Here is a 16,831-nt window from a genome sequence, read left to right on the forward strand (position 1 = left end):
CTATCATGTAGCAAGCCCTGGGCTCGCTACATGATTTAAAAAAAAAAAAAAAATTAAAGTGCTGCGCCACCCCCTTGCCGTCAGAATTGGAACCGCATGGTGGTTAAGGAATGCTGGATCTTTTTTATACAAGCTGCTGTTTCTGCTAAATGCTTTAAGGAACTTATTGTGGATCACAACTATGCTTAGATGATTCTGTGAGTGGGAATCAAACAACTATAAGGAACTGTGGTGGTTATCATCCTGGTTGTACATACTCATATATCTGGATTCCAATGCACAGGAAGATAGGTGTGATGATTTGCTCAGCTGCCTGTGCAGACAGGCAGCCCTTTGACCATTGTGTAAGTTTGCATGCTGCAGGACTCTGGAAAGAAGAGTTTCTGTCAGTTTTGCAGCTTGTGCTTGCAGAGGAATTTGCATACGTTGTCATGCAAATTGCCTGGCCACATTCATTGGAGGCGTGTACTATAAGTACTATGTCTTTCCCACAATGCTTTGCTGGTCATTTCCCTTCCATGCTCAGTTCCTGATGGACACTGCTGGAGTGTCAGCCATTGCTATCTAGTATAGTTAATTCCTGGGGGTTGCTTTAGGCTCCCCTTCTAGCCCAGTCAGGTTGTATTATCTGTATTGCCTGTTCTGTCTTGTCTTGCCTGTTTGCCATTGTCCTGTCCCTATGGTGGTTGACAGGAAATGGTTCTGATCTATGTTCTTGGAGTATAGCTAGTGCAGCGGTTGTTACCAGCTATCTCTTCTGTTCTGTCTTCTGGGATCGCGCTAGCTACTTTGTGCTAGTGCTGGGGATCCTTCTGTTCTGTCTCCTGGGATCGCGCTAGCTACTTTGTGCGAGCGCTGGGGATCCTTCTGTTCTGTCTTGTCGGTCGCGATTGCGCTGTCACCAGCGGCGGTTGATAGCGAATCGTTCTGTCTTGCTGAGATCGCACTAGCCGCTAGCGTTAGCGGCTGTGGATCTTTCTGATCTGTGTTCCTGCTTGGATCACACTTGCTCTGGCGGAAGAGCGGTGGATCCTTCCTGCCTAGTTCTTGTTTTTCGTGTGTCTGTCTTGTCCGCTGCGCTTGCTACAGGCTCGGTGAGGTAACCGTTAAGCAAGCGCTCGCGTCCCGTTTCATGTTTGTCTGTTTATGGTTAGTTAGGCGTGCTTGTCTCTATTGTGCTTATCACGTGGAGATCGCGCATAACCGCGTGCACTGTTGCGAATGAGTGCGGTGTTTGCGGTTAGCTAGCGTTGTTATTTTCCATATCTCCTTATTGTATTTGCTGTGCCTTTGCTACCCTCGTATTCTATTCTGTTCTGCCTTGTGTCACGTCTCGCGATCGCACCTCTCGCGATCGCGTTCCTATTTCGTATCTGCTGTTGTGTGTGCGCGGTCGCGGAGTGGCGACTGGATTGGCGCACACACATACAACCTATCCCTTTTGCTCAATCTCATTCGCAATCGCCTCTCTTGCGATTGCGTTCTGCGCTTCGTACAATTCCTGTCTGGCACTTGTGGAGGTACAGAGGATTGGTTCCTCTGCACTCCCCAGCGCCATCTGCCGACAGGAATTTCCCTCTACAGGTGCGTAGCACCTTTTGCTGGGTTCCTGCAAATTATACGCTTGTGGAGGATCTCCGCCGTGTCAGTGCACGCGTTGTGCGCTGATCACGGGGAAAGTTCCACAATCGTGACAATAGGAGACTATTTGGAAATAAGTTCAAATGATTGCATGCAGTTTAATTAGATACAAAAGTTTTTTTGAGACATTGGACGGTCTGTCTTGCTGATTACAAACTTTTTACAGGGTATCTGTCAAGCCAGGGGACTGCAGCCCGTGTACTGGCCCACATTGCACTTTGTCTCTAGTCTGGTTATAGGGTTTTTAGCATGTGATATGGGAAGTTATAAACTTGCGTAGGTTTTATGGTTTTTTTTTTGTGTTTTGTAGTCTGTATGATGATAATTGTTTAATAAAGTATTTTTCTGAGATTTACATGCACCCAAGAATCAATCCTTATTTAGTGATTCAGCTGTACCTTAAAAGTTTTGTTGTTAAGGCGACCATACACTAGTCGATTTTATCAAAAGTTTTTAACAATATCCGGATAATAATTTAGGTTAATTTGTGCAATCACTATCATTTTGCAATTCGAAAAATTTTAGGACAAGGCAACATAATGTAAATCGCAGAAAACACATTCCTGTCAGTGCGATCTGATTTTACTCCAAAAGCAAATGTAGCGTCTGTAGCGGTTTTCCTATGTTTGAATTAAAATCAATAGGAGAGAGCAAGAAAATTGCAATTTCCATTTTAATTATTTCTCCATAACAAAATGTCAGAAAAGCTCAAACACAATCGCAGTTTGACATCAAAAGATCGTATGAAAAGTGTGCCAAAAAAAGCCCCAAAACCTCATTGGCTTACAAAAAACAAAATCACGATTGCATCACAGTACATTTGCAATCTCGATTTGCAGTGGCAAATGAGACTTATGCTGCGTACACATGTCCAACAAAGGCACAACAAGCGCACCACCTGACCAACCGTACAAACTGACCAATTGTACGACCTGACCAACCGCACGACCTGTATGTCTAAACGACTAAACGAATAAATGACCAACTCATCTACATATTGCACATGCAAGCGGAATGACCAACTGCACGATACGCCCGCATTCAAAACAAGTACTAGTCGTCCAATTGACTTGTACACACACAGCCAACTGCAGGATATCAGCCCAACAGTCATGTGAGTAGATGCGACGGTTAGACCGGGCAAACCGCCTGTTATCAGTTGCTCATCTAATTGTTTGTGCACGTACACATGCCTGATTGTCGTCCAACAGACTAAAGTCAGATAATAATCAGGCAGCTGGTTGGTCCGTATGTACGAGCCTTCACAGTAATCAACGTGATTAATTTTAGGAATTTGCCTTTTCCAGTTTTGGGTTGTAGTTTGGCTTTAACAGGAATGGTGATCAGTTGATACAGTTACAATCATAAGATTGGAAAGTGTGTACTAGTCTTTTGAACAACTTTATTGTTTTTGAATGGGGACATGTTGTGAAGTTTGTCATTTAGCTTGCACGCATAGTATTTAAGAGAGTTGGTTGTTCAGTTGGTTGGCGTGTGTGTACGTACTTGTTAGGTAAACAATTTGTTGTATGGTTGGTCATTTTGTGCATTAAGTTGGACGTGTGTATGAGCCTTAAAGAGGAACTCCAGTAAAAATAATGTAGTAAAAAAAGTGCTTAATTTTTTACCATAATTATGTATAAATGATTTAGTCAGTGTTTGCTCATAGTAAAATCTTTCCTCTCCCAGATTCACATTCTGACATGTATTAAATGGTGACATTGTTACTGTGGGCAGGTTATGTAGCTGCTCCTAGCTGTTTTGGCCGTTAGAGACAGCTGTAAACAGCTAATTCCTGTCTGTGAACATTGTTACATTGTGTCAGTTTGCCAGGAGCACCGCGGTACTCAGAGCTTCTTGTGGGAGGGGTTTCAGCACAAAATCAGTCATACAGCGCCCCCTGATGGTCTGTTTGTGAAAATCATTATATTTCTCATGTAAAAGTGGGTATCAGCTACTGATTGGGATAAAGTTCAATTCTAGGTTGGAGTTTCTCTTTAAGATTGTTTCCTTATCAAAGTATAGACACTACATGAGGAAAAGCAAATATGGAAGGCACTGCAATGATAGAAAATGGAACTCAAGGAAACAGCAGGAACGACTCACCGATCATCTGCAGCTCCCAACAGCTTTTCGGCATCTTTATTATGGGATTTTACCTGACCTGCACTGGGTCAGGTGACATGCCAGGAGCTGTGCATGGACACCGGAAAGCCGCTGGGAGCTGCAGGATGTGTAGAAGACATCGCCTGGATGATCGCTGAGTAGTTCCTGCTCTCCCAAACTTTCCAAAACCCCCAAGCTTAGTCCTGTCATCTCCCTCAGACACGCCAGTTAGTTGAGACTTCTGGTTGCCTGAGTTCTGGATAACAGGCACTTTGCCCTACCTACCTCAGAAGTATCCCACTTGTCTTTGGAAGGTCCAGATGCTTCCTGGATCCTCTTACAGCTCACCATTTCAGCAAAGGGTCCCTCTAAATGTTATTGACTCCTGTCAGCAGAACAACTTTCTTCCAGGCCACGGATGAGTGCAATAGCATGCAAGCATAAGGTCCCCACATGCCCAGTAAAACGAAACCTCATCTGTGTATCTCATGCACAGAGAAAAAATAATGCGCATGAGCACCTTCTTTCTATTGCAAGATAAGTATGGTCGGGTGTTAGTCGTGGAGAATATATTTACTCTATTGAGCATACGTGGACTCCACCCCCTCATGCCCAGTTTGGATGCTTTTGTCCGTGGCATGGAGCATGACCAGAAGAAACTTATTTGAATGGTGTGAGTTAAATAAATTTAGAGGTAATTCAACCAAATAGAGAAAGAGAATCTGGACATCTGACGAGCCTCAAGAGCTATTCACCATCTTATTTCCTCCCCAGCATAAAACAGACATAAAGCAAAGGTGTGGACGGCTTGACAGTTGTTTGTCTCACGTAGCACTCACTTCTTCAGAGGCCACAAACTCTTGAAGCTGGTCTGGTGCCCAGATTCTCTTCCTCTATTTGGTTGGACGATAAGTCTGGACATCCTGAGGTACAACTATTCCCCTGACACCCCTCCCCAGCCTCTGTCCGGTCTTGCATCTATTGCCTACCATGTTGCTTTTCTTATTAGTGAAATTTAGAGGTAACCTGGTATGGTGGGCTGCAAGAGGATGTGGCAAGCCTCTGGACTATCCAAAGGCTTCCCACTACCAAGGTAAGAATCTAACGTTTGTTTTTTTTTAAAGAAAAGCTTCAGGTGTCCTTTTATGTGTCCACTACCATCAATGCACATGGACATTTTTTATTAGCAGTCTCCAGTTGAGGTGCTCAGATTTGTCTTCATTGATGCTGGTTTCTTCCTTATTCTATTGTGATGTTTTTGAGGTGAAGGCCGACCAAGAACACACTTGAAATCTCATCCACTGGGGAGGGGAGTGGAAATGAGAGTTCTTCTCCTGAAGGCAATTTTACAGTAATGCTGTTTCCCTGGAACTTAAAGAAAACCTGGAATGACAGAGGAGACACAGATTTAGTGCCTAAGAGTCTTCTCAGCTAGAGAACACTGGACAGCACAAGCACAGGAAAATGCAAATGGTCCTGCATACTCGGATTATTCATTAACAGTCTGCAAAAGCAGCAATCCTTTTCCACCCCGTAACAGAAAATTCTTAAAAATTCTATTGCAGGTTTGCTGGGCCACTGATGTTCTTCAATGTTCTGCATTCTAGGGACACCTTAGTAAGTCAACCCAAAAGTAACAATAGAAGTCCACTTGTAAAATCAAGATATTGCATTGCGGTCATGGAAATAGGGACTGTGTAGCCAAGTTCGATCTGCATCTAAAGCCTTATATAATTCATGGAGCAGATTTAAAAGGACCTTGGCTCAAAACTTACAGAATGCCAGCAGATGCACACTGCAACTCCCCCCAAAAACAAAATTGTTAGTTCCACATATGCACAGACATGTGGGTGAGTCCCTCAGCCAACAGTAAATCCCAAAGCTAACTACATCCACCATTAGTCCCTCTGACTTCTGTAAATAAAGAATGTGAGAAGGGGAGGGGGGAACATGGCAGCTTCTATGCCAGGAGAGATTCCAGTGAAAGAGAATGTACTCAGTTCCCTTTAAGGCCACTATCGAAGCATCCTGGGCCTCCATAACACCTGATCAGTGCCACAGGCTGATTGCCTCCATGCCACGCCGCATTGAAGCAGTCATTTCTGCAAAAGGATTTCACTTTAAGGCCACTATCGAAGCATCCTGGGCCTCCATAACACCTGATCAGTGCCACAGGCTGATTGCCTCCATGCCACGCCGCATTGAAGCAGTCATTTCTGCAAAAGGATTTCCGACCAAGTATTGAGTGCATAACTGAACATAATTATTTGAAGGTTGACTTTTTTTGTTTTAAAAACACTTTTCTTTTATTGGTCGGATGAAATATGCTAATATTTTGAGATAGGAAATTTGGGTTTTCATGACCTGTATGCCAAAATCATCAATATTAAAACAATAAAAGGCTTGAACTACTTCAGTTGTGTGTATTTGAATCTAAAATATATGAAAGTCTAATGTTTATCAGTACATTACAGAAAATAATGAACTTTATCACAATATGCACATTTTTTGAGAAGATCCTGTAATTCCAAAGGGTTCACATACTTTTTAATGCTACTGTATATGTGTAGGATTATTTGCATCTATCATTAGCACAGGACCTCTCAATGAGGATGGCATTACCACAGGCTCAGGGGCTCACCATGTTTTTGGATTTGTGGTAGCAACAATCTTACTTTTTAGGGGTGCTATTTGTATCTGCTGGCTTTCTGTTTTGAGCTCTGGGCCCTTTAAACTTTGCTCTGTATGGTTCTGCCAATCCTCTTGAGCCTGTTAGTTATCTGCCTTATTAAGTGGACGCTGGGTCGTCTCTATGACTGGGTCATCGGCTTCTGCACATACAGGGGTGCCTGCAGACGTTGCTTGCAGCTGCGCTCCTGTGCCCGGGAGCATTCTGCACAAGCACAGAGCTACTGCAAACAAGTCGCCTGGACTCAGCTACTGTGGAGACGACTACAGAGTCGGGAGACAGCGGCAAGGGACACAGAGGCTTCTAGGGGCTGGAGGAAGCCCCAGGTAAGTAAAGCCACATTACTATTATTTACAGTACCTCATGTATACTTTAAAAACAGTGAAGAAAATAAGTTATCCAGCGCACCTGGATTTGTTTCTTAATTGTCTTCTACTAATTGGCAAACATTTGCAAACCTGACTATATATAGAAGCACATAGATTTCTAACAGTGAAACAGCAGTCATGTCTCATGAGATTGTAATTGTGTGCAGCAACTTCAATCAAAAATTCTCATCCTGGCTGTATTATGAAAAGTTCTGACTCCCCCAGGGCTGGATTTACCATAAGGCACTATAGGCTCATGCCGACAAGCACATGATGATGGGAAGGTGGCTCACTCCCCCACCCCGAGTGCCTCCCTTCCCCCTTCCCTATGCAGAGCCCTGATGAGTGTAAATGAAAAGTTACTTACCCTGCTCTCTACATTCCACTGACGAGATCACCCTTCAGTCGGGGGCTTGTCTAGCTACTCAATACTGAGGTTCCTCTAGCTATCTAATACTTGGGGGGACCTCTAGCTACTTATTATTAGGGGTACTTCTGGCTACCTAAAACTAAGGGGCACCTGTAGCTAGCTATTCCAGGGCTGGGAAAGTAGGGGGGAGGTTACAACAGGGCAAGTTAGCTCACCTGTGGTGAAGTTTGGTGGGGGTTTGTAGGTTTATTGAGGGCAAAGTCTAGGGTGCTAGGGCATTTGTGCCTATTGTTATAATTTAAGTAGGCCTCAGTTATTTGGCCTGAGTTTTAGGTAAAAGGCTTGTTCACAGAGTATACCTTTAAATAGAGATTCTCGTGATGCAGGCAGAAGCATCTCAGTGACTGCTTGAAGCAGATGATACAAGCAGATACTGAGAACATGTTCCTGAAGGAAGGCCACAGGCCTACACTGCCCCAGACAAATGGACTACGAGAACAATCAACATAGGCTATATTTACAAAATATCACATTCCTGTATGTAAGTGAAAGGCATCATTGAATATTAATCGAGTAGGTGGGTATTATGACACCACGAGGGGTCTAAGCCAATAGTCGGGTCTGAGGGAGGGCTCAGATGAGGTCACATTTAACTCTTTCCTAGTCAGTATTAAAGGGCCGGATGGGCCAGCGGAGGGCATTCTGACTCTTACTTTCACGCTCTCCATCTACTGACTTCTACTGACTGGAACCATAATTATTTCCTTTCTTTATGTAAGCTGATATAATGTAAGCTGTATATACCTAGTTAGATGTAACTTAGAATAGAAAGAAGATGACCTGATTACCTGCAACAGGAAGGTGATCAAGAGCTTGTAACGCAAAGGGACTTAAAGAAGAATCTGCTTGGCTAAGATATGATGAACTGTATCTGTATATCTGTGTAGTGAATAAACGCCTTGTATATTGAAGACGCCTGAGAACAGTCTATCTCCAATAATGCTTGTTGTGTTGAGAGTCAAGTTATCTCACAGTCTGTGAGGTGCAACTCGAAGTTGCTGGTGTCGAAGCAAAAAGGTGATTTATAACAACTATAGGCTCCAGTGAGGTAAATCCGGGCCTAGACCCCCCTTATTTTGTATTTCTCAAATGTATAAACTTACTGTGGTCTCTGCCCCCTGCTTGAAGGGGAAGACATCTTTCTTCTCTTCTGCACCCCAAACACCGCCCTGCAGTGAATTGAGGATTGTTTTCTTGGTGTCTCCATTTTGGTCGAATCGAGGATTGAAGTGTAGGGCAAAGTTGTTAGAATCTTTTCCCACGTTTATGGCAAAACTGAAATAAAGAAATCAGCCATCACTACACTGAGTTAGTCATTGTGTCCACTCCCCACATCCTCAATTATAGGAAGCAGACAGCCAGCTATGCCACAGAGATGATACTGATCATTTACAGACATCAAATAAAATTAAATATTAACCTGTTTTGGACTTTGGTAATTGAAATCTATGCCGTGTTTGGGACCTTTTATCCCTGCCAGGGCTTAGACTTTAATAACTGCACCGCATACTCCCGCCGCTACCGCCAATCACAAAGCTCTCCCATCGCTGCAGCAGACTCACTCTGCTGTCAGTATGACATCAGAGTTTTGTGAGCCAGTCAGGAGCCGATTTCATTGGCTCCTGACCCTGTGATCACTATGATTGGCTGTGATTGGCTCACAGTGATCACAGGGTCAGGAGCCAATGAAATCCGCTCCTGACCTTCTCACTGAGCTTTGCTTTCATGCCATCAGCAGAGCGAGTGGGCCACAGCAATGGTAGAGTGGCGCGAATGGTGATAGTGGAGTAGAGTGGAGTGCAAGGAAGTGCTAACGACAGCGCAGTGAGACGCACTGGAGGAAGTGATGTCATCACTGGGACCGGAAGACCAGACGTCGACCATCTGAGCCGGGACGGCGAAGTAACAGTGTGAAGCCGCAGTTACGAGAGCGGCAACTCTGGATACATACCACCGGGACCGTGTGGACAATAGCACGCATCCAGGACGCATCCCCAGGAGTAATTATCCGGAGAGAACCTGGTTGGTGAGGATGATATTGTAACTGTCTCTGGATTACATGTATTTTTTACCAGTGCCTATAAGGAAGTTTTGACCCTCTGGTGGGATATACATATATTTGGGAAATCGCTCTTATGGTTATATCTGCATACTCTAGGTAAAGGACATATGCACATTTTATGCAGACACTGTTCTGGAATATTTTTGGAATTTTTTAGTTAAATCTTTTTATATACTTATTATAATTTTTTTCTCTAGGAGGAACCAGCATGCTCTAGAATGAGTGCAGATGAGTGTATGTGATTACCTTTTTTTTGGGTGGATTGGTGGCCATTGGTAAGTGGCTTGCTCCCCCATTGTCTTTCCACCACACCTCACATTTCCTGTTGTGTTTATGTGGTGATATTCCATCTTTATCACTTTATATCTATTTTAGTCTACCCTCGGGGCTTGGCAGATCATTATGGTTATGTCTCTTTAACTCTCAAGATACGCGGAGGTTTAGTGAGTAGTCCTCCCATTATAAATTATCTCTCTTGTTGGTTTTATCGCTATGTGCATTAATTGGATATGCCTGTAAGGGTTTGTACAGGCTTGATGATAGGAGCCGTGACTGTGAATTTAATTTTCTCTTTGTTCTTTTGTTTCTGATTTATAGTACTCCTATAGAACATTGGTCGCAATTCGTGATAAACATTGTCTTATAATTATCCTAATGTATCATGGCTTCTGACATTGGGCCTGATTCACAAAGCGGTGCTAACAGTTAGCACGCTGGTGAAAAGCCCTTTATCACGCCTAAACTCAGTTTAGGGGCCTGATTCACAAAGCGGTGCTAACAGTTAGCACCGTGGTGAAAAGCCCTTTATCACGCCTAAACTCTGTTTAGGCATGATGGGCTCGATTCACCAAGCGGTGCAAAGTGTTAGCACCGTGGTGAAAAGGCCCTTATCACGCCTAAAGTCACTTTAGGCATGATAAGAAGAAACTCTCGCGAATTTTCCACGCGCAAAGCTTTGCGCGCGCAACAGCGCGTCCCCGCTTCGCGCGAAGCTCCCATTAAGCCCTATGGGACTTTGCGCGCGCGCGCGTACGCGCGGAAACTTCGCGCGAGTTAGAGCAAAAATCGGTGATAACTCAGTGGTGCAAAGGTTATCACGCCTAAAGGGCTCGATTCACAAAGCGGTGCTAACCCAGTTAGAGACTTTAGGCGTGATAACCATTGCACCACGCTGGTGAAAAGCCAGTTTAGGCATGATAAGTTTAGGTGTGATAAGTTTAGGTGTGATAAGTTTAGGCATGCTAAGTTTAGATAAGTGTAGATAGCGTGCAAAGTCCCGCACGCAAAGCAGCGCCATTAAACTCTATGCGAAGTGCACCAGACTTTGCTAGAGCAAAACTTTTGATCAGCTGTGCACTGCAGTGCTAACGCAGTTGGTGCTTAAACTTATCATGCCTAAACTTATCACACCTAAACTTATCATGCCTAAACTTATCACACCTAAACTTATCACACCTAAACTTATCACGCCTAAACTGAGTTTAGGCGTGATAAAGGGCTTTTCACCAGCGTGCTAACTGTTAGCACTGCTTTGTGAATCAGGCCCAAAGTCTTTTAGGCGTGATAACTGGGTTATCACCGCTTTGTGAATCGAGCCCTAGGTGTGATAAGTTTAGGGGCTTGATTCACCAAGCGGTGCAAAGTGTTTGCACGCTGGTGAAAAGGCCCTTATCACGCCTAAACTCACTTTAGGCATATTAAGAAGAAACTCGCGCGAAGTTACCGCGCGTACGCGAGTACGCGCGTAAGTGCGCGCGCAGCACCCGACGCTTCGCGCGAAGCTCCCATTAAACCCTATGGGACTTTGCGCGCGCAGGCGCGAACTTCGCGCGAAGAGCAGGAAAAAGCAGTGATAACTCAGTGGTGAAAAGGTCATCACGCCTAAAGTCTTTTAGGCGTGATAACTGGGTTATCACCGCTTTGTGAATCAAGCCCCAGGTGTGATAAGTTTAGGCATGATAAGTTTAGATAAGTGTAGATAGCATGCAAAGTCCCGCACGCATAGCAGCGCCATTAAACTCTATGCGAAGTGCACCAGACTTTGCTAGCGCAAAACTTTTGATCAGCTGTGCACTGCGGTGCTAACGCAGTTGGTGCTTAAACTTATCATGCCTAAACTTATCACACCTAAACTTATCACACCTAAACTTATCATGCCTAAACTGAGTTTAGGCATGATAAAGGGCTTTTCACCAGGGTGCTAACTGTTAGCACCGCTTTGTGAATCGAGCCCTAGGGACTTGATTCACAAAGCGGTGCTAACAGTTAGCACGCTGGTGAAAAGCCCTTTATCATGCCTAAACTCAGTTTAGGCATGATAAGTTTAGGTGTGATAAGTTTAGGTGTGATAAGTTTAGGCATGATAAGTTTAGGTGTGATAAGTTTAGGCATGCTAAGTTTAAGCGCCAACTGCGTTAGCACCGCAGTGCACAGCTGATCAAAAGTTTTACGCTAGCAAAGACTGGTGCACTTTGTATAAAGTTTAATGGCGCTGCTTTGCGTGCGGGACTTTGCAAGCGATCTAAACTTATCTAAACTTATCATGCCTAAACTTATCACACCTAAACTTATCACACCTAAACTTATCACGCCTAAACTGGCTTTTCACCAGCATGGTGCAATGGTTATCATGCCTAAAGTCTTTTAGGCATGCTAACTGGGTTAGCACCGCTTTGTGAATCGAGCCCTAGGTGTGATAAGTTTAGGCATGATAAGTTTAGGTGTGATAAGTTTAGGCATGATAAGTTTAAGCGCCAATTGCGTTAGCACCCCGCAGTGCACAGCTGATCAAAAGTTTTACGCTAGCAAAGTCTGGTGCACTTCGTATAAAGTTTAATGGCGCTGCTTTGTGTGCGGGACTTTGCAAGCGATCTAAACTTATCTATACTTAGCATGCCTAAACTTATCACACCTAAACTGACTTTTCACCAGAGTGGTGCAATGGTTATCATGCCTAAAGTCTCTAACTGGGTTAGCACCGCTTTGTGAATCGAGCCCTAGGCCTCGATTCACAAAGCGGTGATAACCCAGTTATCACGCCTAAAAGACTTTAGGCGTGATAACCTTTTCACCACTGAGTTATCACCGATTTTTCCTGCTCTTCGCGCGAAGTTACCGCGCGTACGCGCGTGAGAGCGCGCGCAAAGTCCCATAGGGTTTAATGGGAGCTTCGCGCGAAGCGGGGGCCGCTGCGCTCGCACGTGCGCGGTTGCGCGCGCAAAACTTTGCGCGCGGTAACTTCGCGCGAGTTTCTTCTTATCATGCCTAAAGTGACTTTAGGCGTGATAAGGGCCTTTTCACCACGGTGCTAACACTTTGCACCGCTTGGTGAATCGAGCCCCTAAACTTATCACGCCTAAACTGGCTTTTCACCAGCATGGTGCAATGGTTTTCATGCCTAAAGTCTCTAACTGGGTTAGCACCGCTTTGTGAATCGAGCCCCTAAACTGGCTTTTCACCAGCGTGGTGCAATGGTTTTCATGCCTAAAGTCTCTAACTGGGTTAGCACCGCTTTGTGAATCGAGCCCTAGGTGTGATAAGTTTTTAGGCGTGATAAGTTTAAGCACCAACTGGGTTAGCACCGCAGTGCAAAGCTGATCAAAAGTTTTGCGCTGGCAAAGTCTGGTGCACTTCGCATAGAGTTTAATGGTGCTGCTTTGCGTGCGGGACTTTGCGCGCGATCTAAACTTATCTAAACTTATCACGCCTAAACTTATCACGCCTAAACTTATCACGCCTAAACTTATCACGCCTAAACTGGCTTTTCACCAGAGTGGTGCAATGGTTATCATGCCTAAAGTCTCTAACTGGGTTAGCACCGCTTTGTGAATCGAGCCCATTGTGTTAATAATTGTTGTTGTTCTTATGTGTTTTGGCCACATGATGGCGACATTGGCAGCCTCTATGTATATTTCATGTATTATTATTATTTTTGAATGACTATATTTTTCTTCATTTATTTTTGGTGTTTATTTATACACCATGTGATTATGTATGCTGTGGGCTATTTTCCTTACAATTATCTCTATAATCCTTGGCTTCTATTGCCATACTCATTAGCTTTTGTTCACTTCCTTTTATTTTTTCCTCGGTGACTACATTACCCATAATTCCTAGTGTTAGGAGCGGGAAGTGATGTAGCGCTAATCAGCGCTGCAGAGTCTTCCCGATGTGTGCGCGGCCGCGCACAACTTGATGTGATAGGTGTATTTACGGGCCCGCCCACTTAGGTCCTTCTCCTTAAAATGCCGAGGACACTTTCAGATTTTTATGCCCAGTGGAAGCCGCTATATTGCGGAAAGCGGCGAATCGCGACGGCAGGTTTGGCATGCCATGTCATTTCTTCTCCACATACAGATCCTCTGGTAAGCGTCAGCTCTCTTCCCAGCGCTAGTCGCTGTTTTTCCCTTTCTGCACTCAGCACTTTTCATGGCTAATTGCACCTTATCTACAGCGTTGTTACGCTGATATTTAATGCACGGTATCACTTTCACTTTATCTAGTTGTTACTGGTCTCCTTTCTCTAGCACTATTTGTCACTTTTTAGCATGTTTTTCACACTCTTGTGATGCTGTTTCGCTTCCCTGCTTAGCAGTGTAGATGTTTACATATATATATTTATAATATTCATTTAGGTGCATTACTGTCTGTTGACTGAATCTTTGTGGAGATTTACCGTATTTATTCATTTATTATGGATTGTAATCCTAGTATTATTACATAGCTGCTCATATTGGTTTTAAGTGTTTTTATGTCTGTTGAATAAAGTTAATGAATTGATTATAATTTTGGAGTGGTGCGGTATTTAAAGGGAACTACTGTTCTTTGTTAGCCTTGTATATTTATTTTGTTCCTTTCTGCACACTCGTATAATATTTCCCTCACTTTTGGGGAATGGTTGATGGTGCTTGCCCATTTATGTTTTTAAAGAGTTTATGTGATTAGAGTGTGAGTTTATTAATATTTTTAAGATCTTGATACGACAATAAAGTCTCCTATTGATTGGAAAGAATTGATTGTGATTCTTACTTCCAAGCGCACCTTTATTAATATTTTACAATCATAAATTACAACTGTCTCCTGCACACGTTATATGCCCTGTGGCGTGTCGTCGGGATGCTGCGCTGCGACGCAATCAGCGGCAGTAGTACCGTATATACTCGGGTATAAGTCGACCTTGTGTATAACTCGACCCTAATTTTTGACCCTCTTAAGCTGGAATTTATACCAAACCTGATGTGTTTGTGGGGCAGGGGCATCTTATGGACCTTTCCCCCTCAAGCTGTCTCTATCTAAGCTACACAGCCCTCCACCTACACTAACTCCTGCTGCCCCCACCTACTCTAACGTACACTGTACTCCCATGCCTCCATTACTCACACTGGGCTTGATTCACAAAGCGGTGCTAACTGTTAGCACGCCTGTGAAAACCCCCTTAGCACGTCTAAACAAGCTTTTCGCGCATAAAACTTTACGCGCGCAAAACTTTATGCGCGTAAAACTTTACGCGCGTACTGCACAGAGCACAGGGCGCTCCGCGCGAAGTGCCCATTAAAGCCTATGGGACTTAGCGCGCGTAAAACTTTGCGCGCATAAAACTTTGCGCGCGCAAAGTTAGCGCGCGATCTGATTGAGAAATCCGGTTCTAACCTACTTAGCACCCTGGTTAGCGCGTCTAAAGACTTTAGACGTGCTAAGTAGGTTAGCACCGCTTTGTGAATCAAGCCCACTGTCTGCTCTTTTATGGTCAGAATATGACATACATCATTAAAAGAAATGAATTACTTAACATAAGCGAGTAAGCTTCAAGATGTATTTATGTGGCTAGATGACATTAAAGTTTTTCAGCGTTAGAAGGTGCTTTTATTTAAGTGAAACTGGGCATGGGTTAATGCCAAATGTCGTTTAAATGTGTGAAAAGTGTGCTGTGTTCTTTGAGATGGAGAATTAATCAGGCTGGCAGGGGGAATCCAGAATCAACACACAGATAAAAAGGCAGAAAGACTGACAAGAAAGGGGACGTTTAGCAAAACTTTCTCTGCAGTCTTCTATCACACTCTGTACACGGAAGAACATCTGATAACAGTCTGGAATTCAGAGAATGCAGAACGGGACTTACACAGGCTTCTCTGCAAAGTACGTATGGCTGGGCTTCTCACTGCAGACTGTGCACGGAGAGATGGAAACCAAAGTGTGTATACAGAGAGGGGGAGGAGGAGTGTCACATGAGAGACTTCACGGGCTTTTCACTGACTGCACGAGCTGGCAGATATATTGATGGAGGAGAAGCCTTTGAAGATCGGGAAGAAGCCAGAGTTCCCGTGCTCGAGTGTGCACTGGTGTCAGCTACTGCGGGTCCAATTAGCAGCCGTTGAAGCATCACATGCTGAGCGGGGGTCAGTCCATTCTCCTGCTTGCAGGGGGAAGCTGCATTGTGGCATCTAGGAATTTTAGCAGAGCAAGGGGACACAATCTGGCTGGCTGGCAGCATTAGGGGGGCATAATGCAGCAGATGCAGAGCAGAGGAGTCGCTTGATACTCGGCTACAAGTCAGAAATTTAGGTCTGACGCGAGTATAAGTCGACCCCCCTACTTTACAAAAGTAGATCAGTCCTAAATTTCTCGACTTATAGCCGAGTATATACGGTAATTAATTAGTAAAACGCCGGCTTCCCACGATTAAAAGCTCCCGGGTGCATCATACCGCAACGCATCGAAACGCAGCGTCGGGTGTGAAAGGTAGAAAAAAAGTCTATGGACTTTCATTTTACCTTGGTTAACGCAGAGTTTCGACTTTGCGTTAAACCACAGCAAATGGGCTCTAGTGTGAATGAGACCTTGGAGGGTGATGCACAAGAACACCTTATGTTACCGCCATCCCCCTCGCATGTGACAATTCTGTACTGTGTCACTGTCTTCTGTGCACACGACCAGCTTCTGTCAACATCATCATCCTCACGTGTGACGAATCTGTACTGTCACTCTGCTCTGAGCGTGAGGCACAGGACCAGCTTATGACACCATCATCATCCTCAAGTGTGACAAATCTGTACCGTGTCACTCTGCTCTGAGCGTGAGACACAGGACCAGCTTATGACACCAACATCATCCTCACGTGTGACAAGTCTGTACTGCAGAGCCGGGACAAGGTCCTCCAGCACCCAAGGCTGAGACACCAAAGTGCGCCCCTCCATCCCTGCCACCCCAGCCATCACACACGGGGCTTGATTCACCAAGCGGTGCAAAGTGTTTGCACGCTGGTGAAAAGGCCCTTATCACGCCTAAACTCACTTTAGGCATGATAAGAAGAAACTCGCGCAAAGTTACCGCGCGTACGCGCGTACCGCGCGAAGCTCCCATTAAGCCCTATGGGACTTTGCGCGCGCTCTCACGCGCGTACGCGCGAACGCGCTTACGCGCGGTAACTTCGCGCGAAGAGCAGGAAAAAGCGGTGATAACTCAGTGGTGAAAAGGTCATCACGCCTAAAGTCTTTTAGGCGTGATAACTGGGTTATCACCGCTTTGTGAATCGAGCC

The 16,831-nt window shown here is 44.6% G+C and overlaps 1 protein-coding gene across 8 annotated transcripts in view; it reads right to left on the bottom strand.

Moving 5' to 3' along the window:
- Positions 1 to 4,883: 4,883 nt before the first annotated feature.
- Positions 4,884 to 16,831, bottom strand: part of LOC137532412 (galectin-1-like) — a 164,052-nt gene continuing 152,104 nt past the window's right edge. For 7 of the 8 annotated variants that reach the window (XR_011023918.1, XR_011023922.1, XM_068252882.1 and 4 more), the window contains 2 exons: positions 8,338 to 8,509; positions 4,884 to 5,130 (listed from right to left, as the gene is read on the bottom strand). Coding sequence is in view for 5 of the 8 variants with exons in the window: in XM_068252882.1 (XP_068108983.1) it covers positions 4,987 to 5,130; positions 8,338 to 8,509 (316 nt within the window). In the remaining 3 variants the exon portion in view is untranslated. Of the gene's footprint in view, positions 5,131 to 8,337; positions 8,510 to 15,414; positions 15,612 to 16,831 lie in introns of those variants that run through there. The other variant, XR_011023921.1, reaches the window with a different exon arrangement.

Source organism: Hyperolius riggenbachi, chromosome 9 (assembly GCF_040937935.1).
Source record: "Hyperolius riggenbachi isolate aHypRig1 chromosome 9, aHypRig1.pri, whole genome shotgun sequence".
NCBI lineage: Eukaryota > Metazoa > Chordata > Amphibia > Anura > Hyperoliidae > Hyperolius > Hyperolius riggenbachi.